Source organism: Orcinus orca, chromosome 17 (assembly GCF_937001465.1).
Source record: "Orcinus orca chromosome 17, mOrcOrc1.1, whole genome shotgun sequence".
NCBI lineage: Eukaryota > Metazoa > Chordata > Mammalia > Artiodactyla > Delphinidae > Orcinus > Orcinus orca.
The window spans coordinates 12,142,680-12,169,179 of record NC_064575.1 but is presented as its reverse complement, the minus strand read 5'-3'; the positions used below and the strand labels follow the sequence as shown (position 1 = coordinate 12,169,179).

The following is a 26,500-nucleotide window of genomic DNA, read 5'->3' as shown; positions in this document are numbered from 1 at the left end:
TCAGTGAGGGCGTGTATGTCTGTGTGTCTGAGGGAGAGAGAGCGAGAGCGAGTGAGTGTGAGTGCGGGCTAGGGTGGTGGCCGTTACGTTCGGGGCAACGGCTACGGTAGTGGAGAAGCAAGAAGAGAAACAACGTCCGGCGCTTCCGCCTTCGCTTAGGAGGAGGAGGAGCTGGTAGGGAAAGGAAAGTGATTCGCCCTGGGCCTGGACTAGACCGAGTCGGGCCGGCGGGGGTCTGGCTATGAGCCTTTGAGGGTCGCTTGGGACGCGGAGCGAGACTCGGGAGCCGAGAGCTATGTCTCAGCCGCCGCCGCCGCCTCCGCTGCCGCCGCCGCCTCCTCCCCCAGAGGCTCCGCAGACTCCGCCGTCCCTGGCGGCGACGGCGGCGGCTGCTCCGGGAGTGCTCTCGAAGCGGAGAGACCGGAGAATCCTCTCCGGGAGCTGCCCGGATCCGAAGTGCCAGGCGCGTCTGTTCTTCCCGGCCTCCGGTTCTGTCAGCATCGAGTGTACCGAGTGCGGACAGCGGCACGAGCAGCAACAGCTGCTGGGGGTGGAGGAGGTGACCGACCCGGACGTAGTGCTGCACAACCTGCTGCGGAACGCGCTGCTCGGGGTGACAGGGGCACCCAAGAAGAACACGGAATTGGTAAAGGTGATGGGCCTTTCCAACTACCACTGCAAGTTGCTGTCGCCCATCTTAGCTCGCTATGGAATGGACAAGCAGACAGGCCGGGCTAAGCTTCTCCGGGACATGAACCAGGGCGAGCTGTTCGATTGCGCTTTACTGGGGGACCGCGCCTTCCTCATCGAACCAGAGCATGTGAACACGGTGGGCTATGGCAAGGACCGCTCCGGAAGCCTCCTGTATTTGCATGACACGCTTGAGGACATCAAGCGGGCCAATAAGAGTCAGGAATGCCTCATTCCAGTGCATGTGGACGGGGATGGACACTGCCTGGTGCATGCTGTGTCCCGGGCTCTAGTAGGCCGGGAGCTCTTCTGGCATGCCTTGAGAGAGAATCTTAAACAGCACTTTCAGCAGCACCTGGCCCGATATCAAGCCCTGTTCCATGACTTCATTGATGCCGCTGAGTGGGAGGACATTATCAATGAGTGTGACCCTCTGTTTGTACCACCTGAGGGTGTTCCCTTGGGCCTGAGGAACATCCACATATTTGGCCTTGCCAATGTGCTGCATCGCCCTATTATTCTGTTAGATTCACTCAGTGGCATGCGAAGCTCTGGTGATTATTCAGCCACCTTTCTGCCAGGCCTTATCCCTGCAGAGAAGTGCACTGGGAGAGATGGTCATTTGAACAAACCCATCTGTATTGCCTGGAGTAGCTCTGGTAGAAACCATTATATCCCCTTGGTAGGCATAAAAGGGGCTGCTTTGCCCAAACTGCCTATGAATTTGCTTCCTAAAGCATGGGGTGTGCCTCAGGACCTCATTAAGAAGTACATCAAACTTGAGGAGGACGGTGGTTGTGTTATTGGAGGAGACAGAAGTTTGCAGGATAAATACTTACTTAGGCTTGTTGCTGCTATGGAAGAAGTCTTTATGGACATACATGGTATCCATCCTAGTTTGGTGGCTGATGTCCATCAGTATTTCTACAGGAGGACAGGGGTGATAGGAGTTCAGCCTGAAGAAGTCACAGCAGCTGCTAAAAAAGCAGTAATGGATAATCGCCTTCACAAATGTTTGCTCTGTGGTGCCCTTTCTGAACTTCATGTTCCTCCAGAGTGGTTGGCTCCGGGAGGGAAACTGTATAACCTGGCAAAAAGTACTCATGGACAGCTGAGGCCTGACAAAAATTATAGCTTTCCCTTGAACAATTTGGTTTGCTCATATGATTCAGTGAAAGATGTTCTGGTACCAGACTACGGATTGAGTAACCTGACAGCTTGTAATTGGTGCCATGGCACATCTGTGCGAAGAGTCAGAGGAGATGGGTCTATTGTGTATTTGGATGGGGACAGAACTAATGCTAGGTCCACTGGTGGCAAATGTGGTTGTGGATTCAAACATTTTTGGGATGGTAAAGAGTATGACAATCTACCAGAAGCTTTTCCTATTACTTTGGAATGGGGTGGAAGAGTGGTCAGAGAAACAGTATATTGGTTCCAGTATGAAAGTGATGCATCTTTGAATAGTAATGTTTACGATGTTGCCATGAAACTTGTTACCAAGCACTTTCCAGGTGAATTTGGGAGTGAAATCCTGGTTCAGAAAGTTGTCCACACTATATTGCATCAGACTGCCAAAAAGAATCCTGATGATTATACTCCTGTAAATATAGATGGTGCTCATGCCCAAAGAGTTGGAGACGTACAAGGACAAGAGTCGGAGTCCCAGCTCCCAACTAAAATTATTCTTACTGGACAGAAAACAAAAACTTTGCACAAGGAGGAGTTAAATATGAGTAAGACTGAAAGAACTATTCAACAGAATATTACGGAACAGGCTTCTGTAATGCAGAAACGAAAAACAGAGAAGTTAAAACAAGAACAAAAGGGGCAGCCCAGGACTGTTTCTCCCAGTACCGTTCGTGATGGTCCTTCCTCTGCACCTGCCACCCCTACCAAGGCTCCCTATTCACCAACCACTTCTAAGGAGAAGAAGATCCGAATAACAACTAATGATGGACGACAGTCCATGGTTACACTTAAGTCTTCAACAACGTTTTTTGAACTTCAGGAAAGCATAGCCAGAGAATTCAACATTCCTCCATATTTACAGTGTATTCGATATGGCTTTCCTCCTAAAGAGTTAATGCCACCCCAGGCAGGAATGGAAAAGGAGCCAGTTCCTTTACAACATGGTGACAGAATTACAATAGAGATTCTAAAAAGTAAAGCCGAAGGGAGTCAGTCTGCAGCAACACACTCGGCCCACACTGTGAAACAAGAAGAGAGTGCTGTCACTGGTAAACTGTCATCTAAGGAACTTCAGGAGCAAGCTGACAAAGAAATGTACTCCTTGTGTCTTTTAGCAACGTTAATGGGTAAGATCAATTTAACTCAGACAGTATTTCTTAATTGTGAATGTAATATGCTGAGTTTTTCTGATGTCTTCATGGAAAAAAATGGTCATCCTAAAAACTTTCTGATTATATATTTTAGAAGAAAATTATTTTCTTTAGTTTTTTGACAGTTAGTGGATAGATGTTAGTGTGATTTTCTATTGAGTAAATATTAGGAAAACTTAACTAAGAAAGTGAAAGTAGTCCCTAATTGTCACCAGATTATTTAAATATAACGTATTCTTGTAATTGTTTTTTTAAAAATAGGCTTGTAATGGATCCATTTAAAGGCTTTTTCATTTTTTCCCCCTTGGCTCTATTGAGCCTGCCTACCTTGTCCCTTTTCATTTATTTTTAAATTTCATTTTCCTGCGTGTCATGTGATTTCAGGACTTCCTGTTTGATGAATTGCAGTTTCTGGGTTTATATGCTCACTGTACTCCCACCTAATGGTCTCTCTCATCCATTTCCTGTTCTCCCTTTCCCAGTTCATCACATTTTTCTTATTTGTACATTAGGATTTGTGTTTAAGTAATTTCCTTGCTCAGTGACTCTTTGCCATGAATTGTAATGAACTATTATAACTGAGGAGAAACATAAGGAACCGAGGTAGATATTAACGGTGTTGCTTAAGAAGCATTTCTTTTTAATAATTCAACACAAATTAAAGGAAAATAGATTATCAATCAAATATATGATTTAAAGCTTTAGATGATTTGGGAAATAATCCAATGGTGTACTTTTTACATTATTTTTATTGACTAATCTTTGTGTTTAAATTAGTGTTAATATGCTTTATTAAGGCTTGAAATAGAAGTAAAATTGAAATACATTACATATTAGAGGGGCCTTATTTTTGCTGAAATGAGAGCTTTCAACTGGAAAAGTGATCTGGGTTTTGATTGTGTTTTCTAAGAGTACTAAATATCAGCGAACTGGTCCTTGACCTTCCAAAACGAAGATTATTCATTTCTGGCTTGTTAAGTTTAGGGGCCTAGTAGTTAATAGGGGGATCTAAAAGCCCTATACAAATTTATAACTTAATATTGCTGACTTTATTTTGGCAGACATAGTCATTGAATTGGGGGCTATGTCAAGAAATGTACTAGCTAGGCACTTTGCATTTTTTCTATCTCTTAAGAGTTTTTAGTTTCTTAGAGACTGCGTGGAATAAAGGAAAAGATTGTGAATTTTGGAGTGAAAAAGACCTAGAATTTGAATTCCAGCTCCACTACTTGTTAATTTAGTGATTTCAGGCAAGCGGCTTAACTCCCCAGTAGTACTTCAGTTGCCTCCTATCCACAAGATACCCCTTGTAGTTGGTACATAGGGCAACAGCAAAGTACTCCCAGAACTCTGAAAATTTAATAACATCATTAATAACAGAATGGATAAACTTAGATATGTGCTGAAGGCACTTTTAAGAAAACCAACAATCTCCCAGGTCAAAACAGGAAAAGAGGTCTTTCTCCGTAGAAGAGGAACTCTTGAGGATGTGGCTCATATATAACCTTGGATGTTCAGCACCTGGTATGATGCCCAGCAGGGAGTGGGCACTTTGAAATGTTTTTTTTTTGATTGAATTAAATAGATGACATTAACATATCCAAAGAAAGGCTGTGTCAGCAGAAATGGAATGGATGGTCAGCACTGAACACTGAAAAAGAGTTGAAAAGCAGAGTTTGGCAATGTTTATACACTGCTATACAAGGGGAAAAGATACATCAACTGGGGTTCGTGAAAATTCTGGTAACTAGAAAGGTAGTCTCAATTGAGGGGCAGGAGTATTTGATCAGTCCTCACCGTGGCCTGGCTCAAAGATCTGAATCCCTTTACTGATTGCACAGTCACCAAGCATCTAGTCTGATCACTCATTTAGCTTCCTGATGTAAGTATTGATAATACAGGTGAGAGTGCAGGTGAGGATTATATTCACTTGGAAGGCTGTGTTCTCCATGTAGATTAATAATTTGGCACGGGTGAGATTATGATCAGTAGTCTAAAAGTCTGGTCAGCATAATATGTTTCATAATGAAAATTAGTAAAATATAATTCTCGTTTACAGTTAGTCACTTTTTGAGGTTGGATTGAGGTTTCTGGACCTGAATATCTGAGTACTGGACTGTGGACTGCAATGAGTTGACCAAGATAATGTCTTCTTGTTACGATCTCTTCCCTCTTCACCTCCAGCATTTATGTTGCTGCCCCTACAAACCCACACATTTCTTTAAGTCTCCCACTTCTACTTCTGACACAGAATTTAAGCATAAAAAGAGTGTTTTGCTAATTTTATGGTGGTGGTTCTTGAGAGACTTTCTGCTTTAAAGTACTAAGACAGTGCCTGGCCTGTATTAGTTCCTCTATAGACATTAGTTTTCTACCTCTAATTCTCTCATAACTGTATTTGAATTACGTAGAAGATTTTTTTTTTTTTTTGGCCCCCTGGCTTGTGGGATCCTAGTTCCCCAACCAGAGATTGAACCCATGTCCCCTGCAGGGGAAGTGCAGAGTCCTAACCACTGGACTGACAGGGAATTCCCTGGAAGATGTTCTTAATTAAAAGTGATAGGTTTGTAAAAATGTCAGTTTGGGGTTAGCTAAGTAAGTACACACAGCCCTGTGTAAAGAGTGCTAAGGAACTCTTGATGTTTAGATTGGAGAGGGCTGGAAAATGGAAAATGACGGTTTATTTAGAAAATTGCAAATTTCAAAGTGCAGAAATAACTTTGTGAATTACCAAATGTGAGCTAAGCTGCTGGTATGTTGGTTTAGAAAATAGCTCATCAAGCTTTCTGCTGTTCAGATAGCTGCCTCCTTCTCACTTAGGTTAAGGCTTTAATACCACTTTCTTAAAGAGGTTGTCTCCTGACCACCTTATCTAAGGGTTTGAGAGACCTTTGCTAAACCACTCTATTACTGCACCCTGTTCAATTCCCTCTTAGCACCTGTTATAAGTTTTCATTATCTTGTTTGTTGGTTTACTTACTCATTTGCCTCCCCCATTATAAATTCCACAGAGGCAGAGACAGTAGCCTGTTTTATTCACCGATAAATACTTTATCACCTAGTACAGGCCCTGGCACTTATTAGGTGCCAAGTACATGCTTGTTGAATGAATGAATGCAGATTATGTCAGCAAAATGAACATCTGCTGTGAGCTAGAGATTGTGTTGTAGGTACAAAGATGAATGAGACATGGTCCTTGCCCTCCATAAACTTACCTGCAGGGTCTCAACTGAGGGCATCCCATACTTTTATAGTTTTCATTTATAATTTTTATACATAGAGAAAAGGAAGCTGGAGATCTGTTGATGAAAGCTACAAAAGTATGGGGGATATATATAGATAGATAGATAGATAGATATAGGATTGTGTGTCTTCATTAAATAGGCTGACTTCTTGATAGCCAGGGACGTGTGTGTTGCCTATCTACTGTTTTTAAGTAGGATATTTATTAAATAGAATTTATATCTATTATTATTTGTATCAACGAGACTAAGTGAGTACATCAATCTTTTGCTCAGTTCATGGAACTAGTCACTTTGAATCTAACAATGGTAGTTTAAAATGAAATAACAGTGTTCTACCTGTAATATTTCACAGATTTTAATCTGCTTTATCCAGACCACTTGGACATTATTAAACAGTTTTTTCAGACTGTTATCTTCATTATTTATACAGTATGTGAGTGACTTTAACTCTGGCATTGCAAAATATGTAATTAAATTTTCTTATAGACCAGTTTTTTGTGGATTCTATTTTGTGGTAGATATGATAGATAGTAGTACATCATCCACCGTGAATACTAGGCTAATTTCTTTTTTATTAATATTGTATTCCACTAACTTTTTAGTTAATTTTCTCTTTTAAGAGATAAAGACAGATTTGTGAAAAACGGTTTGTCAGTTTTATACATACTTTGTCAGAGTTGCTGTAATGGAATTAGGCTATTTGTGAGATATTTACCCCACTTTACTTACAAAGGTTAGCATCCTTTCAGGGGTTGAGAAACTTGTGTGATTTTTATATACCTTCTGTCTTTCTTAAAGAACTGTATGAGTTTTTAGTATACATTTTTAAATTACACAATATTTTATAATTTCATAGTAACTGCCTTGGGCTTTTCCAAAATCACACGTGGTATTCAAACACTTATTTTTAAGATGACTTGGGGTCTGAATATCATTGCATCTTGAATTTTTTCTTCAAATATTGGGTGAAGGACGTTTCAAATCTAGATAGGACTTAATGCATCTGTTATTCTTAACATACACTCTGGTAACCCTTCCAGTTGATTTGTAGACAGCATGTTTCTAATGGGGGAGCTGTCATAAAGTTGAATAAAAAGAATGCATATAGGTGTATCTTAAGGTAAATATGTACCTTCAAAGTATGATATTATAAAATCACCATTTATGACATAAGTGATAAATGGTGATTTTATAATATCATACTTTGAAGATTAAGTTAAACATCAATTCTATTTCCTTTATTCCTTCACATTTTTTTCAATTATAAGATAATATTATTTTTAAAAATTCAAAGAACTCAAGTATGTATAAAGTAGAATATAGTAGTTCTCTTTAACATTTGCACTCCCCAGAGAGAATCAGACTCTGTGTGTGTGTGTGTGTGTGTGTGTGTGTGTGTGTGTGTGTGTGTGAGTGAGAGAGAGAGATAAATATATCTTTTAATGGCTGATGATGACACTAAAAGACACCTAAGGGACTGAGTATAAGGAGAGAAACAAGCATGCCTTTCTTAGAAATGGTTTTGACTATTGATAAGGTAGATACAGTTTTAGATGGGAGGATCTGCAGGAAGGGTGGAGAGATGGCAACAATTTTTCTCAGCTAATGAATACCTTTAGGATTCTTCTAGTAGAAACAGCCCTATGTTCCTACTTTAAATTTACATTTTGGTCAGTTTATTTTATGGTAATAGGAACTTGAGTTCAGAATTAACTTAGGTATTTTGGGGGGGAACTTAATAATATATTTCATATATTTTTTATTTGTTTTGTTTTTTTAATAATATATTTCATATAGATGTTAGATTTTAAAATTTACTCACTTGTTGAAACTTCAAATTGCTTTTTAAAATATCTAAAGTTAGAAAATTGGAACGATGACCTTTTAAACTCACTTTTAACCCATGATTTTGTTACTAGTAGTAAAAATTAGAAAAACAATGATATTTTTAAAATGTTTAATTTTAACATACTTAAAAAAATTACCTCTTATTAAAGAGGAAAAAAATTAGATAACCAAAAGAAAAAACATCCATAATATCACTGCCATATATAATAACTACTGTTCAGGTGAGGGAACTGAAGACTATTAGGAAGGATTCAAGGAAGACGAGGTATGAACAGAGCTTATCTATGGTGGTGGTATAGACTTTTTTCTACATTTATACATATATGCAGTATGTTCAATATAAGTATTTTACTGTTGTACTATGAAGAAACAGTTGAATTATAAAGCAAAATTAATTGGAGACTAACAGAAAAATATGAATTAGTATAGTATTTGTTAGATGCTTTACCAGACTAGTCCTGTTCTCTAAGAATTTGTTTTCCAGTGAAATGGTAGAAGAGTTATTCCTCCTCCCCCTTTTTTAAGCAGTTTTCAAATATGGTATTATTAAATATGGTCACCATGTTGTATATTACATCCCTGTCACTTATTTATTTTATAACTGCAAGTTTGTACCTAAAAGCCCTTACTTTTGTTTTTGCTATGATTTTGTTTTATTAGATTCATGAAGAGGTACAGATGGTACCATTAGTTAACATTTTATCCATATAACATTAAAGAGCAGTTGTCGTTGTGCTGCTTCAATTAAGTTTTTCATGGACATCTCTCAGGCATTATTAAAAGAAAAAACCTCATTTATGCTAGTATTCATTTCACGAATTCTGAGTGCTACTAGCTCTCCAGCATTGTGCCAGGCCCGGGAATAGAAAGTGAAATAGGCCACTGACCTTTTCCTGACTCTGAAAAGCTTCTGGTCTAGAAGGGGAAACAGAAAAGTAAACTGAGTTAACCTGCAGTGTGATCAGGGCTATGGTGTTTATATGCATGGGAGCATTAAGGAGGGTACCTACCTAACCACCACTGAAGAAGAATCCTAGAGGAAGTGACACCTAAATTGAGTTTTAAAGAATACATAGCTATTACTGGTCTTTGGGGAACTGGAGCAATTTGGTGGTATTGCTTTGTAGAAATCAAGTTAGGATATGATGAGAGAGCTGTGAGATAGGAGCAAGGGTAAGGAATCTTAGGCTGCCTTTTATGCCGTGAGAAAGGAGCTTGGACTTACCATATGGTTTGGTGGAACCATTAAAGGTTTAACTCTGAAGGCTGTATGGAGTAGAGATTTGAGGAGAGTAAGATTAGAGGGAAAACCAATTTTGAGGCGGTGGCAGTGCTTCAGGCAGGAGATGGGCCTGAACCAGGTCAGTTGTAGAAGGAATGGAGAGAAATGTAGCAGAGAGCCATCTGTGACTGATGGGGGACTTGTGCAGTGTCACAATCCTTGCTTCCTGATCTCTGATCCCTTTTCTTGGTTCTGTTTCTAACAAACATGACTTCAGTGGAAGTGTGTATATACCAAAGGAAATAATTTGCCTAGTTTTTCTTTCAACCAGTTGTTGATGCCATGGATTTCTATAAGAAGAGAGTATGGAGAGTTCTGCCAAATTTGTTGTAACATGATTTGACCTTTAGTAGAGGTTTAGTATCAGTGGAGAAGGTATAAGCTGTGGAACGATATACAGGATTCAGATCCAGGCTTTGCCGCTTACTAGCTATTTGATCTTGCGAGAAATATTTAAACTCTCTGAGCTTGTTTCTTTTTCTGTAAAATTGGGCTCAGTTAGGAGGAGAAAACGAAATTATGTGAAGTGCCTGATCAGAGCTGGGTAGACAATAGAGATTTAGGTGGTATCTATCCTTCCCTTAAAGCAATAGAGTATCCATGCTCACTGGGGCCATATAGGTCTGAAGGGGGTGAAAATTGGTTCTTGGGGGAGGGTAAAATAAATCTTACTCTATTTAATGAAAAAAGTACAGATATACATATAGTATGTAAACAGATAAACAGTATATCTGTAGTATGCAAATATCATGGTCGAGGCAGATTGGGAAGATAATGGATAATTCTTAGGTAGATAATGAAAACACAAGTTTGATAAACAGTTCAATAGAGTTATTACTTTTTAGAGTTCTGCCTGCTTAAGTAAGGAATAGTTGGGTTTGTAAAGTATCAATATTAAGAAACATCGTTTTTCTTACTAGTATTTAGGTGTTCGGTTCTGAGGAGTTTACTATTTTGGCACCCGTTTAGATTTTTTTTTTTTTTTTTTTTTTTTGGTGGTACGCGGGCGTCTCACTGTTGTGGCCTCTCCCATTGCAGAGCACAGGCTCCGGACGCACAGGCTCAGCGGCCATGGCTCACGGGCCCAGCCACTCTGCGGCATGTGGGATCTTCCCAGACCGGGGCACGAACCCGAGTCCCCTGCATAAGCAGGCGTACTCTCAACCACTGCGCCACCAGGGAAGACCCCATTCTTAACTTTTTATTTGAAACTTCTTATTGATAATAGGCACTGTCAAAGGATGTTCTTGAAAACAACGTTTTTGTGAAATAGTGGGTTGCTTATAGCTATTTTGTGGGCTTCTAATGTTTATTCTAAATCTCATCAATAGGTCATTTCCCCCCTAAATTTCTGTTTTAAAAAGTCAACTTTGCAACAACAAAATACATTAATTACTTATCTTCAGTCTACCTATTTACTTTTCTCCCTAGCCCTTTCCATCTGTTTTTATTAGTTTTAACCTAAATATAGAATATATTTTTTATATTCTACTTTAAAAACATAGTATCTTTCTGTAACATTTTCTGTTGTTCTAGTCCACAGTTGCATACTAGTTTACTTTGAACTGGATTGGGTCTTCATATGTATTTTGTTTAATATGCCCAGTATTGACTCATGCAGCTTTAAAGACACTTTTTATTTTTAAAGATGTTGGGGGTAGGAGTTTATTAATTAATTAATTTATTTTTGCTGTGTTGGGTCTCTGTTTCTGTGCGAGGGCTTTCTCTAGTTGTGGCAAGCAGGAGCCACTCTTCATCGCAGAGTGCGGGCCTCTCACTATCGCAGCCTCTCTTGTTGCGGAGCACAGGCTCCAGACGTGCAGGCTCAGTAGTTGTGGCTCATGGACCCAGTTGCTCCACAGCATGTGGGATCCTCCCAGACCAGGGCTTGAACCCGTGTCCCCTGCATTAGCAGGCAGATTCTCAACCACTGCGCCACCATGGAAGCCCCTAAAGACATTTTTGAATTAGTTCCTACATTTAAAAATGGGGGGACTTACCTGGTGGTGCAGTGGTTAAGAATCTTCCTGCCAATGCAGGGGACATGGGTTAGATCCCACATGCCGCGGAGCAACTAAGCCCGTGCACCACAACTACTGAGCCTACGCTTTAGAGTCCGTGAGCCACAACTACTGAGCCCACGTGCCACAACTACTGAAGCCCGTGCGCCTAGAGCCCGTGCTCCGCAACAAGAGAAGCCACTGCAATGAGAAGCCCACGCACTGCAATGAAGAGTAGCCCCTGCTCTCCGCAACTAGAGAAAGCCTGCGCGCAGCAGTGAAGACCCAGCACAGCCAAAAATAAATAAACAAATAAATAGAAGACATTAAAAAAAAAAGGGGGAGAATTAAACATTAAAAACCTGGATTTCTGGCTTCTCTTGAAATGCCATTTGATATTGAAACATTGGGCCTCTACTCTTCCATGACAGCACTTGGCAATGGCTGCCATCTTAGATGGACCATGCATTTTCTAGTCATGTTCCCTCATTCCATATTGCTTCCTATATGTTGTATTACACCAGACTGCATCACTCACTTGGGAGGTCTGCCTTGCGATCTCTGTTCAAGGCTAATCCATATTAAAGCAAGCCTGGGTTGAACTCTCTTGTTAGTTGCTAATACTGTATCTTTATTTTACAGGAGAAGATGTATGGTCTTACGCAAAGGGGCTTCCTCACATGTTCCAGCAGGGTGGCGTATTCTACAATATTATGAAGAAAACCATGGGTATAGTTGCTTTCTGATTTTATTCTTAGATAATATCTCTACTCAAGCTATTCTAAGATTAAGAAAGTTCAGATAATATTCTTATTAAACTATTTCCAGTGTTAATATTAGGTATATATTTTTCTTTATCAGTCTGCCTAGTTAAAATGGATTATTATCCTGATATGGTCAGCTACGTTTTCTGCTATAATATTACTAAAAATCTCCTATCACTTTCTTTCTCCTGTTTTCTCATTTAAGTTATGTATATGATCCTTAACAACTAAAGACAAATTGTGAAATTAGAGGCTGATTTGTTTATAATGCTAGTGACTGTCCCAGAACCAGATAATACAGTGTTTTTTTGTTGTTGTGTTTTGACTGTGATTACTATATACCTCAGTATTTTCTGGATTCTAGGAAACAGCTCACTTTACATTTAACCTCTTTTCACATTGGGTATACATTGTTTATAAAGATATGTGCAAGTGTATAACTGTATCTTCACAGTTTCAAGAGAGAGGTTGCCAGTATGTATGTTTGGACCCCATGTGTTTTATCAAAAATTTGATGTGAGTACTTTTGGCCCCAGACTTTATCACTCTGGCTTATCTCACTTTCTTACCTACCTGACCTCTGTAGATATTAAGTACATAATCTCTATTTTATGTTTGTTTGTTTTTTTTCTTTCTCATACACTTCTTTTTCCTTCTTAAAAAAACAAAACCCAACTTGGCTATTGTAGAAATGTTGAAACACATAAAAGTAGCAAGAATAATGTAATGAACCCCTATTTACCTACCACCCAGGTTCAATAATTATCAGTACATTTCTACCTACCCCATCTCAAATGGACTGTTTTGAAATAAATCTCAGACATAATTTCATCTGTAAGAACTTCAGTATGTATTTCTAAAAGTAAGCACTGTTTTTTTTTCTTTTTAAAAAATAACCATAATACCATTATCACATCTAAAAAATATGAACAGTAATTTTTAAGATATCACCAACTATCCAGTCAGTGTTTAAATTTCCTTGATTTTTGATTGTCTCAAAAAATGTTTTTTCTTTTGATTTATTGAATTGGGGACCAAAGAATAGCCAGCTGGCCAGTTGCCTTGCTTCCTTCCTTCCTCCCTCCCTCCCTCCCTCCCTCCCTCCCTTCCTTCCTTCCTAAGATAGGATTATTGAAACATAATTTGCATACAGTAAAACTCACCCTTTTTAGGAATACAGGCATGTGAATTTTGACAAACATATACAGTCACGTAACCACTACCACAATCAAGATATAGAGTATTTCCACCATTCCAAAAAAGTCGCCTTGTGCCCCTTTCTAATTAATCCCTTACCTCTCCCCCTAGGCTCTGGCAACTACTGATTTGATTTCTGTCTCTATATGTTTTCCTTTTTCATATCACCGTATAAATGGGACCATATCGTTTAACCTTTTGTGTCGGCTTCTTTGATTGAGCACAGGGGTTGGCAAACTCCTACCCATGAGCCATACCAGGCCCGCTGCCTGTTGTATATAAAGTTTTATCAGAACACAACCACACTCATGTTTACATATTGTCTGTGGCTGCTTTCGCAGTGCAGTGGCAGAGTTGAATAGTTGTGACAGAGACTATATGGTCTGCAAAACCTAGAATATTTACCAGGTTGCCCCTTTACAGAAAAATTTTGTCAATTTCAGTTTTTAGCCTAGTGCTTTTGAGATTCATCCGTCTGGTTGCATGTAGTTTATTTGTTTTTATTGCTGAGTATTATTCCATTGTATGTATGTATCACATTTTAAAAATTCCATAACCAATTGAAGGACATTTAGTTTGTTTTTAGTTTTTGGCTACTATGAATAAAGCCACTATAAACATTTGTGTACACATCTTTGTGTGGACGTATGTTTTCACTTTTCTTTGGTAAATACCTAGGAGTGGGATTGCTGAAAAATGTGGTAAGTATATGCTCATCTTTATAAGAAACTTCCAGACCATTTCCAGATTGGCTGGACCATTTTGTATTCCTCCAGCACTTGGTAGTATTAGTTTTTTTTGTTGTGTTTTGTTTTTTGCAGTATGCAGGCCTCTCACTGTTGTGGCCTCTCCCATTGTGGAGCACAGGCTCTGGACGCCCAGGCTCAGTGGCCATGGCTCACGGGCCCAGCCGCTCTGCGGCACATGGGATCCTCCCGGAGCGGGGCATGAACCCATGTCCCCTGCATTGGCAGGCGGACTCTCAACCACTGCGCCACCAGGGAAGCCCTCTCTTGCTTTTTTGCACTGGCTATAAATTCAGTGTTGAATAGCATGGTGAGAGTGGATATCCTTGCCTTGTTCCTGGTCTAAGGTGGAAAGCATTCAAACCTGTAGGTTTTTCAGAAATGCCCTTTGTCAGGTTGAGGACATTCCCTTCTATTCCTAGTTTATTGATGGTTTTATAGTATCGTGAATGGATGTTGAATATTATCAGGTGCTCTTTTCCCACATCTATTGAAATGATCTTATAAGGGCTTTCTTTTTAGTTTGTTGATAGTGTGAACTACATTGATTTTTGACTGTTGAACCAATGTCACATGCTGGATTCTTTTCTTTCTTTTTTTATAATCCATTAAAAAAATTTTTTTGTTTATTTATTTTTGGCTGTGCCAAGTCTTAGTTGCGACAGGTGGGCTCCTTAGTTGCGGCTCCCGGACTCCTTAGTTGTGGCTTGCTGGCTCCTTTAGTTGCAGCTGGTGGGCTCCTTAGTTGCGGCTCACGGGCTCCTTAGTTGTGGCATGTGAACTCTTAGTTATGCTGTGCGTGTGGGATCTAGTTCCCTGACCAGGGATCACACCCACATCCCCTGCCTTGAGAGGCAGATTCTTAACCACTGTGCCACCAGGGAAGCCCCTTTGCTAATATTTTGTTGAATGTTTTTGTGACCGTATTCATGAGGCATAATAATGATATGTAGTTTTCTTGTAATGACTGTTTAATCAGGGTAATGTTGGCTTCAGAAAATTGAGTTGGGAAGTGTTCACTCCTTTTCTGTTTTCTGGTAGATTTTGTAATAGCTTTCATATTATTTCTTTCTTAAATGGTAGAATTCACCAGTGAAGCCATCTGTGCTTGGAGTTTTCTTTATTGGATGGTTTTTAACTATGAATTTAATTTCTTTAATAGACTGCTCTTAAGGTTATTCCTTTCTTCTTGAATAAGCTTTGTTAGTTTTGCCTTTCAAGAAATCTGTCCATTTCATCTAAGTTATCAATTTTATTGGCATAAAGTTGTTTATAATATTCCCTTACTGTCCTTTTAATGTCTTCAAGGTCTATAGCTCTGTCATTTCTGATATTGGCAATTTGTGCCTTTCTTGTTTTGCTGACTAGTCCAGCTAATGGTTTATCAGTTTTATTGATCTTTTCAAAGAAACAGCTTTGGTTTTATAGGTTTTCTGCATTGTTTTCCTCATTTCATTTTCTTTGTCTTCTGCTATTATCTTTACTTTTTCTTTCTTATGCTTCCTTTGGATTTAATTTGCACTTCCTAATTTCTTTAAGTAGAAACTTAGATTATTGATTACAAATTTTTGTTTTCTAATATAAGTATTTAAAGCTATAAATTTCTCTCTGAGCATCCCCCTGCCTTTTTTTTTGCATCCCTTTTTTTTTTTTTTTTTTTTGCGGTATGTGGGCCTCTCACCGTTGTGGCCTCTTCCGTTACGGAGCACAGGCTCTGGACGCGCAGGCTCAGCAGCCATGGCTCACGGGCCCAGCCGCTCTGCGGCATGTGGGATCTTCCCAGACCGGGGCACGGTGGACTCTCAACCACTGCGCCACCAGGGAAGCCCTGCATCCCTTTCTTTTTAACTTTACATCTTTTTTTTTTAAAATAACTTTCCATCTTTCACTTCATTCTACCTTCTGAAATATATCAATACCAGTTAATGTTTTTTTTAAATAAATTAATTAATTTTTGGCTGCGTTGGGTCTTTGTTGCTGCGCGCGGGCTTTCTCCAGTTGCAGCGAACGGGGGCAACTCTGTCGCGGTGCACAGGCTTCTCATTGCGGTGGCTTCTCGTTGCAGAGCACGGGCTCTAGGCACGCAGGCTTCAGTAGTTGTGGCACGTGGGCTCAGTAGTTGTGGCTCGCAGGCTCTAGGGCACAGGCTCAGTAGTTGTGGCACACGGGCTTAGTTGCTCTGCGGTATGTGGGATCTTCCTGGACCAGGGCTCGAACCCGTGTCCCCTGCATTGGCAGGCGGATTCTCAACCACTGTGCCACCAGAGAAGCCCCAGTCAGTGGTTTTTAAAAAGTTATTACTTAATTATGATTGATGATAGGGCTCCCAGTAATTGGGGTAAGTATGCACTGTCTTTCATAGGACTGAAAATAACTTCCCTCAGTTGTTTTTGTGTGTGGGAGGGTTGTGGTGCGTGGTGTGGGGATGACGCTCTTGATTATTTTCTAAATAGTTTTTTGGTTTTGGTTTGAAATTATTTTTAAAATGTTAGCTGTGATGCTAAGACAATTTAATGCGGGAAAGAATAGTTTTATCAGTGAACAGGGCTGGGACAACTGGATATCCACATGCAAAAGAATGAAGTTTGACCTCTCCTTCCCCCAAATACAAAATTAACTCAAAATGTATTAAAAAACTGGAGTATGAGAGCTAAAACTAGAAAGCTCTTAGAAGAAAACATAGGCATAAAACTTCTTGACTTTGCATTAGGCAAAATCTTTTTAGATATGACACCAAAAGTGCAAGCAAAAAAATGTAGCTAAATAAAAACAAATTTTTGTGCTGCAAGGACACCAACATGAAAGTGAAATAACAACTCACAGAATGAGAAAATTTTGCATATTATATATCAGATAATAGATTTGCATCTAGAATATAAAGAACTCAGCAGTAAAAAGACAACCCAGTTAAAAATGGGCAAAGGATCCAGAGAAAATATATAAATGGCCAATAAGCACATGAACTGATGCTCAACATCATTAACCATAGGGAAATGCAAATCAGAACCACAATGAGATAGTACTTCATACTCACTAGCAAGGCTATAATCACAAAGACAGATATTAAGAATGGTGGGCAAGGAAATCCTGGTGGGAATGTAAAATAGTGCAGCCGCTTGGGAAGAAAGTCTGGCAGTTGCTCAGAAGATTTAAGATGGAGCTACTATATAACCCAGCAATTCACTCTTAGGTGTATACCCGAGAGAAATGAAAACGTGTCCACAAAAAACTTGTACACAGATGTTCATAATAGCATTATTCATAGTAGTCAGAACTGGAAACAATGCAAATGTCTATCAACTTAGACACTGGATAAGTAAGATGTGATATATCCATACAATGAAATATTACTTGGCAATAGAAAGGAATGGGAATGCAGTACTGATACAGACCACACTGATGAACCTTGAAAATCTTATGCTACATGAAACAAGCCAGAAACAAAGACCATATATTGTATTATTTTACTTATATGAAAAGTCATATAAATGACAGAATAGGCACACCTAGAGAGACAAAAAGAGTAAATCAGTGGTTGCCTAGGGCTGGGAATGGGATGGGGGAGGAAATGGGAGTGACTGCTAATGGGTTCAGGGTTTCTTTCTGGGAAAATGTTCTAAAAGTGATTGTGGTGATGGCTACACAACTCTGAATATGCTAAAAAACATTGAACTGTACACTTAAAAATGGGTGAGCTGTGTGTGAATTATATGTCAGTAGAGCTGTTATATTTTTTAAATGTTACCTGTGGTATTTATTCTTATTAGGAGGGAGTTTAGAGCTCTGGAGTAGGAACATCTGATACTAAATTTTGGTTCTACTACTTATTCCTGTGTGACTTCTAAGTCTCAGTTTCTCTATTTGTAAAGTGGGTATGATAATATCGGGGTTATTATTAGGATCAAATGAGATTGTGCACATAAAGCAGTTAGCAAAGGGCCTGGTACCTAATAAATACTTAGCTAATGTTTGTTGTTATTATTAGAATCCCAGCTGTTATTTGCAGAATTATTTTTAAAATTTTTGACTGTAACACAGCCATTTGAAATGGGTCACCATCAGAAAATCATTTTACCTTTCAAAATATAATTTCATCTGATATTTGTGGTAAAATGTTACCTCTATTTTTAGGACAGATTCATGTGGCAAATCATTATCATCATCCCGTGGTCAAAGAATCAAAGCATAACAAGCCCTCCTCACCCCCAGACATACACCCATACCCTCCAAAAATTGGAAAAGAACACAATTCTCTTACTTTGTTCAAATCCACCCTAACAGATGGATGGTTATATCTACATTTGAACAGACATATTGCCCAATATAACAGATAGACTTTTAATATTCCTATTCTTTATGTTTGGAAAGTTATTTTTAAATTAATTAATGCATTGTTCTGATGCACTTTAGGTGGTTTCCAGTTTTTTGATGTAAGAAAGAGTGTAGCTATAAATATTATTATACATGTCTTTTGGTGTATATGTGCAATAGATTTGTTGATATATGATATAGAAATTTTAATACACCTTGATTCTTAAAATTCAAAGGACTATATAAGTTATATAAAACCTAAATGATTGTTTAATCACAACACAGTATTTGTATTGATTTTTCAACATATATTTTAAGGTTTTTTAATAATGTAAAAAGTCTAGAAACTATAGAAATGGGGAATATCACCTATAATTGCTAAATACTTGTCTTATACATGCATTTTTTGGTCATGATTGTAATTCCAATACTTAGATTTGCTTCCTGCTATTTTCCTGTATTATGCATATTTTACTGTATCAATGAGGCATCATAGGTTACTTATTTATATCAGTATTAATAGCTGCATATTACTTCTGTCAGGTAGATAGACTGTAATTTTCTTAACCCTTCTCTTCTTGTTGAAGCTTAGATTGTTTCCAGTGTTTCATTGTAAATAATACTGTGATAAACGTGTGGGACCGTGATTCTTTCCGGGGATAGCCAAGGGAAAGCATCACAGTAGCAGCCTGGAAACGACTACAAACCCTTGTGATCTAATATAGAAATTAAAACTATTGACTGCATGATGTATATTAGGCACTGTGGTATGTGCTTTGCATGTGTTCTCATATAATCCTCAAATAATTAGTTGAAATAAGTACTATACTCATTGTTATACTTACCTGATTGCATTATAATTGTCTATTGACACTTGTCTCCATCTCCTAACAATTACATTTTATTTTGGAATCTTCAGGGTCTACTTTAGCTCCTGGCATATAGTGAGGCTCAATAGTTGTTATCTATTGAAATGATTGTTTAAAAGCTTTTCCTTGGGGCATCCCTGGCCTTACCATTCAAAATTCTCTTTTTTGCTACCTTTGTTTCCTGAGCTATGGTTTACAGATCTCTGAGGTAGGGGATTGGTAGAAGGTAAACTGATTTAAGGGTTGTACTCTGAAAGGTACTATTTAGACATCTCTGATTTTAATTTTTGTACATCTATTTTTGTCAGTTCTCTCTGCCAAAAATGTGCCAAGAGGAAATTCTCATTAGATTTTCACTTATCACTGAAATGAATGTTTATTTGAACTTACTATATGGTATTTATTCATTTGAAGTTGTTTTTTTCTCTGATTATCTGGAATATTCACAGTAAGATACATTAGAACCACTCCGTAGCTTTTTTCAGAGAGGAAGGGACTATTCTTAATAACTGCAAAACTGGAGAGAGACTACCTAAGTGCCCACAAAGCATTCCAGAGTTCATTCATCCTTCCCCTCTCTGAATTTCTGTAGTACTTACTAACAGTCTCATTCATTTTAAACTAGTTTGCTTTTGCCTTTATATTTTGCCATAAACATACCCATATATTATTAAAAGTTCATTTTTTTTAAACATAGAAAATCTGTGGTTTCATAAAAGTTGAAAACCCTTATTTTTGCATATTTGGAGTCTATACTTAAAATGTAAAGATATTGGATAGCTTAAAACACACATGCAATTTTTTTATGCCCAGGCTGGAAAAAGTATAAAAATTTGAAATACCATGTAGTGAGACCAAACTCTTCAGCTAGAAAATAAAGGGAAGCCTGCTTTAAAATTCTTACCCTCTACTGCTGCACTGACTGTGAGAAAGTATATCACACTGGGCCATTTGAAGAGCATCCATAACTCACTCTTGTTTTGGTGGTTCTGATCTGCCAGAGAGGAATAAGAGTTGTAACATGAAGTACAACTATTTCAAAGGAATTGAATTGAATACAATGTTATTAATCTTTTGTAACCAAATGTCAGTTCTTCCAGTTATACTTAAGTCACAGTGCCTTCCTTAATCCTAGCTTTCCTAAATGTGCCTCCACACCTATTTAATATGGAGTATCTTATTTTGAAAGTTCATACTTTTTATATTTGTGAAAAATACATATATATACACAGAGAAAACTTTTATTCTGGTATTCTGTAATTTAATAGAATCACTTATGATTTTTAATTCAACACACTGCACAACATATGTACACAACACTTTGCCCTTATAGGTATTTTTAAAGTTTATAATTTGAATTTTACTAAATGAAAGTATATTTTCTTATTGCTTTACTATGAGCAAATGCTTTACTAACACAATTGCTAGTGTTTTTCTTATGCAAGCTGTTTGTTTCAAGCCTAACAAACAGGTTTGTTTCAAGCCTAACAAAAGGTTTGTTTCAAGCCTAACTTTCCTAACCTTGTGATAGGTTAATGATATATATTTTTCAAATCCCCTGGGAAACTACATTAAGGTTTATGGTGGTATTTCTTTTTTTGTAATAGCATTAAATTCTATTAATAAGTGTAATAAATTATTTGCTAATTAAGTTTGTTTTGAAAGCTGTTACCTGTAAATTATTATTGGAAGTTTACTATTTCAATTATAATTGTCTTTACTACACCTTTCAAGTAAGATTTTAATATGTTAAATTCTTTTTCCTCTCTTCAGGTATGGCTGATGGCAAGCATTGCACTTTTCCACATCTGCCTGGCAAAACCTTTGTCTATAATGCTTCTGAAGATAGGCTGGAGTTGTGTGTGGATGCTGCAGGACATTTCCCCATCGGTCCTGATGTTGAAGATTTAGTCAAAGAGGCTGTAAGTCAGGTTCGAGCAGAGGCTACGACAAGAAGTAGGGAGTCAAGTCCCTCACATGGGTTATTAAAACTAGGTAGTGGTGGAGTAGTGAAAAAGAAATCCGAGCAGCTTCATAATGTGACTGCCTTTCAGGGAAAAGGGCATTCTCTAGGAACTGCATCCAGTACCCCACACCTTGAGCCAAGAGCTAGGGAAACTCCAGTTGTAAGGAAGCAGACCACAGGGACACACTTTAGTAGTTCCATTAAAACAGAGCCTTCTGTATTCACAGCTGCTCCTAGTAACAGTGAGCTTATTCGAATAGCTCCTGGAGTAGTTACAATGAGAGACAGCAGGCAGCTTGATCCTGATATGGTTGAGGCCCAGCGAAAAAAATTGCAGGAAATGGTTTCTTCTATTCAGGCGTCGATGGACAAGCACTTGCGGGATCAAAGTACAGAGCAGTCACTGTCTGATCTTCCTCAAAGGAACGTCGAAGTTGTGAGTCCTTCTGTGAAGTCTGGGAGTCTTCAGACTGGCTTACCTGAATCTTTTTCTCTAACTGGTGGCACTGAAAATTTGAACACGGAAACAACTGATGGCTGTGTGGCAGAGGCACTGGGAGCAGCACTTGCTACAAGGTCAAAAGCACAAAAGGGAAATTCCGTGGAGGAGCCTGAAGAGATGGATAGTCAAGATGCTGAGATGACAAACACAACTGAGCCAATGGATCACTCTTGATTTAATTAGAGGCTAATAAAGGCAGAATGTTTATTGTGAACATGTAATATTTGTTGGCTGGGCCACATAACTTGATTAGTCATTAAAAATCTTGTACGTATATAATTCAAAGATTATATCTTGTTATTCAGTGCATGATAGCAAGTGTGTGATTGGCAATAGCTTTTAATATACTGCTGCCCAGGCTGGCTCTAAATTCCTATAAATTAGTTATTAGATCCGCTGAAATGACTTTCTTCCATATATGTGGTTCACTGTAATTTTAATTACATGAAAGTCTTAATGTTTAAAACATGAAAATTCTCTTGCTACTTATGTTTGATTTCTGAAAAGGCTAGGGCTGGGGGGAAATAAGATTTTGCTAATGTTGATGTCATCAGGGTAACCATTCCACATATTTATTAGCGTGTCAAAGGATTTATGTAAATTTGAAGGTTATCTGAAGTAAATTGTATCTTGAAATTCATAAAAGGATATATTAGACACTGGGATCCTGACACTTTTGTGAACATGAACACATTCATAGAGATATATATTCTTGGTGAAACTATCTTGAGAATGTAGTGTAATGATATAACATTTTGCTGATTTGAGCAAGGTTGGGGAAGATAACTATTCTAGAATGATAAAGTCAATGTGATTCAGTAATGTTGCTGTCTGAGCCAACACAGCCAAGTGTGTGCTCTGTTGTTGATAATATGTTACCATTATTTTGAATCCTGGCCTGGTCAAGTACTACCAAATTTTTGTCCTTTAATCTTGCAGAAAAGTTGATTGCAATGTGTGGTAGAAAATAATAAAAATAATGGTAGCAGTAGTTAATCTCTAATTTTCAGAGTTTGTCAGATTCACAGAGCATTTATAAATAAGAATTTATCTTTATGAATGAGTTACATTGTTCTACAATTTTGATCAATGGTATTTAAGCTTGTATATGCTAAATGTATTTGAGCCCCTTTGAACCAAAAGTGTTTCCCTTTTTTCTTAGAATCCATAAGATTTTCTTCATTTGTTGGCTTCACTTGGATTTGGATGCAAATTTGACTGCGTCATACCCTGATCAACCAGGCATTTGCTTAAATAGTGTATTCATCAAATCTTTAGTGCCAGTTTCCTCAAGAAGCAGCTTTCACGTTTACTCCTTAAAGAATGTTTATCCTGAGACTGGTATTGCACTATTTTATCCTATTCTGCAAATCTGTATTCTGAAATGTACACGTTAATCCATCTTTTTCCTCTGTTCACTGAAATTAAGTTGAATTTGAATGGATAAAAGACAAAATGTATGTTAATACAATCTCTTATCTAGAGCATTTAAAGCCTGGCTCTCTCTGTTTGCTCGTGTTAACAGATGCAGAACCATTTGCATTTCAAGAAAATGTACATCAGAAATTATATTATCAGGTGTTTTAAAATGTCAACCTGTTGATTCATAAGGAATATAGACAGAACTTTAACTTGTGTTTCCAAATAAGGGAGTTTTTGGTTTCTTTCTATGAAAGTATCTCTGATGAATTCACTTGTTAAGTTAACTACTTTATTTTGAATAGGGAAAGAATGGAGACTCTAGATATTTTGCAGGTGATATCTGAGCAAGATACATATTTGGGTTAGTTTTATCACATTATCACATTTTTAAAACCATATTGTCTCCATTCTTCTTCTAAATTTACTTTCAGATACCTCTCTCTATGTCTATAAATATAAGGAAATTTTAGAACTTTTATATTGTGTACTAGTTTTGCATAAAGAACTGCAGCTACCAAATAATATTTCCCATTTGGTTAGTACAGGTGACTTCTGTGTGTTAAATTAAAAATTACAAATATCACTAACCACTATAATTATTTTTGGGTTTTTTCAGCCACTAACACCCTCCCGCCCCTCCATCACCACATACTTTTTTTAGTTTAAATACAGGAAAACTGGTTAACAAACGAATGCATTGCTTCCAGGTAAATGATATAATCACCTTTTAACAAATATTTTCTTCACCTGTGGCTCGGTATGTTTAGTTAATAACTGAGAAATATAATTTCATAGCATAAAGTAAAAATATCAGATGCACATTTTATCTCCCTATTAAATACTTTTGCATTTAGTCAAACTAGAATGCACCTGTGAACATTAGAAGGCAGGCTAATCTTTGACAACACTATTAATTTCTCTTGCCAGAGCAGTGCTATTTAGAAGATGGTTAGGTGTGAACATTATAATAATAGTTTGGGTTCTCCCTTGATAAAGAATAAAAGGCTCGATTCTGAGAATGGTCAGGTTTCTTGAAATTATTTTAGATAACTGAAATTTGGTTGCAGTAATTAATGGTTTTTGAGAAGTGGGCCAGGTATCATCTTCACAAAAAAGTTTTAGAGCAGAATTTCTTTAAGTTCTTGACTACCATCGTTTGCCCTTCCATATGGTTATCATAATCAAATACATAATTATAGGAATGATTATTTTTTTAGTACTACCATTTTAATACTACCAGGACATCCGCAACTTTGAGTCCAACCTAGGGATCATAAATTAGTTGAAATATTTTCTTAGCCCTACATGTAATGTTATAACTCTAATTCAGTCCTATAGTTAAATTCTATTTGCAGTGTTTAACTGAAAATTGAAGTATAATTGTAAATTTTTTTCTTCACTAATCCATTTTATAGTTAGTCATACCAAGGTTGACTATATGACCCAAAGTCCAGGTAGAGTTGAAGATGATGTGTGTCTAGAATACTGGTTGTGAGAAACTGGTTGAAATTGAAGAAAACAAGACACTGTCAAATATTATGAGCAAGAATATAATGAACTCCAAGGGAATGGTTACTCAGGAACTAGTTAAAGAGCAAGCCTAAGGCCCATTTCCCCTCCTTTCACTATATTTCAGGTATTTTATTGGAAAATGTTAAGCTCAAGACCTGAGAAATTTAGCAAGTGCTATTGACTGTGAAACTTGCTTTATATCTTCTGATGATTTTTAGTTTCGTTTTTACAGTCAAGCCTACTGCTTGCAATTAAGATAACAAACTGAAATGCATCTATGATTCCCAGCCACACAGGTCCTTATTGCCATTATTTTTAAGAATCTAACTTTATTGGAAATTAGCAAACTTTTGCATATGGTCTCTTACCTCAGGGAAGATCACTTACTAGCAACTCACATACTAATGACAGGTTTCTGAGAATTGTACTGACATCACATGTTAGCTACTAACTGCAAAGTTTATAACAGTATTATTTTATGTAGTTACCTACTAATAACTGGCTGCTAGTGAACATTTCTCTAAAAAATTTAGACCTCACTACTAACCAACCTTTAAGTATGAAATAAACTTACAACTTCTGTCTTTAATTAAGCTTTGGTCAATATAGTGACAATATCTATCATAAAATGTTTATTTCAGAATATCAATACCATTTGGTCTTCATTTTTCAAACAGGAATTTTAATTGGCCCAGACATAAAATATTGCAGAGCAGATATTGAGAGATTCATGGTTCTCAAAACAAGGTTTCCATGTTAACATTTTTATAAAAACCTTTGCAAAATCAGATTAAACTCCACTCATCTTAATATGAATTTAAAATTACCTCTTATAACAGTAGTAGTGAGATACACACTCTAAGTTGGGGTAGATATATCCTACATTTCCAGGTTATCATGTAATTTAACAAAATTGCATAACCTCAAGGCTCTTAATATAATTTTTCAAACCAGAACTATTCACTTGAAAACATACCACAGTAGAATGTTTACTTAAGAAATAACAAAAGGGGCTATATCACCAATGTAAGATTTGTAGTTAATTGTAAGTTCTGCCATTCTTAATAATTCTTTGAGATGCTAAGTGTTTCAATTCATATTTAATGATACTTAAATTGTGAGAATTTTAATGTTTGCTCCAAAATAGCAGAAATTGTAAAAATTGTGAATTATTGGAGAAAATGCCATTACTTGTATATCTGACATTTAACTTTTTAAATTATGGAGTCTACATGCTTTTTAGTATAATATTAATACGATGATTCTCTTGTAAAAGAAAAGGAAAACTAGTAAAAAAAAAAGTTTTAGTTGATGTTATCTGCTTGTGAGTATCAATTACTTAGTATTTAAAAATTTTAAGGTATTGCATACTTTTCTTTAGAATGCACAAGTCCCTTCCTGAGCTTTTATGCCTGTGGTAGAGCAATAAAGGACTGAAAAGGTTGTCAGTATTTTCAGGTTTATTTGACTTTAAGAATTAGTGCCAAGAGCTGGAGAGTCTGCTTTTTAGAGGGAAATGTTATTAAGAATATGTAAAAATAAGTGTAATAGTGTAAATATTTAGAAAAAATTAAATAGCAAGTGCTTTAACTGCTCAATAAAATAGTATAGATGTTCTACCATCCCTAAAGCACTGGCTGTTATCCATTATTTTCTGATTTTGTGATTGCTGTATATATTACACTTGAGTAATAAATAATTGGTAATAGTGTATTCCATCTATATAGAGTTCTACAGCACACTTCACTGTACAGTATTTGAAGTTTTCTTTTATATCAGTAATAAAACTATAAGTTAATACATA

The 26,500-nt window shown here is 37.3% G+C and overlaps 1 protein-coding gene across 1 annotated transcript; it reads left to right on the top strand.

The window, feature by feature from the left end:
• The first annotated feature begins 22 nt into the window (after positions 1-22).
• VCPIP1 (valosin containing protein interacting protein 1) lies at positions 23-26,500 on the top strand. The gene is made up of 3 exons (XM_004274957.4): positions 23-3,008; positions 12,050-12,136; positions 21,068-26,500. Exons 1-3 carry the CDS (start codon positions 296-298, stop codon positions 21,934-21,936), a joined length of 3,669 nt encoding a protein of 1,222 aa, XP_004275005.1. The 5' UTR covers positions 23-295; the 3' UTR covers positions 21,937-26,500.

Bases quoted from the DNA above. Each gene is read 5' to 3' on its own strand.
- VCPIP1 (XM_004274957.4), top strand. From the start codon at position 296: ATGTCTCAGCCGCCGCCGCCGCCTCCGCTGCCGCCGCCGCCTCCTCCC. The intron at 3,009-12,049 runs GTAAGATCAATT...TTTATTTTACAG, and splicing joins TCTTTTAGCAACGTTAATGG to GAGAAGATGTATGGTCTTAC. The intron at 12,137-21,067 runs GTATAGTTGCTT...TCCTCTCTTCAG, and splicing joins TATTATGAAGAAAACCATGG to GTATGGCTGATGGCAAGCAT.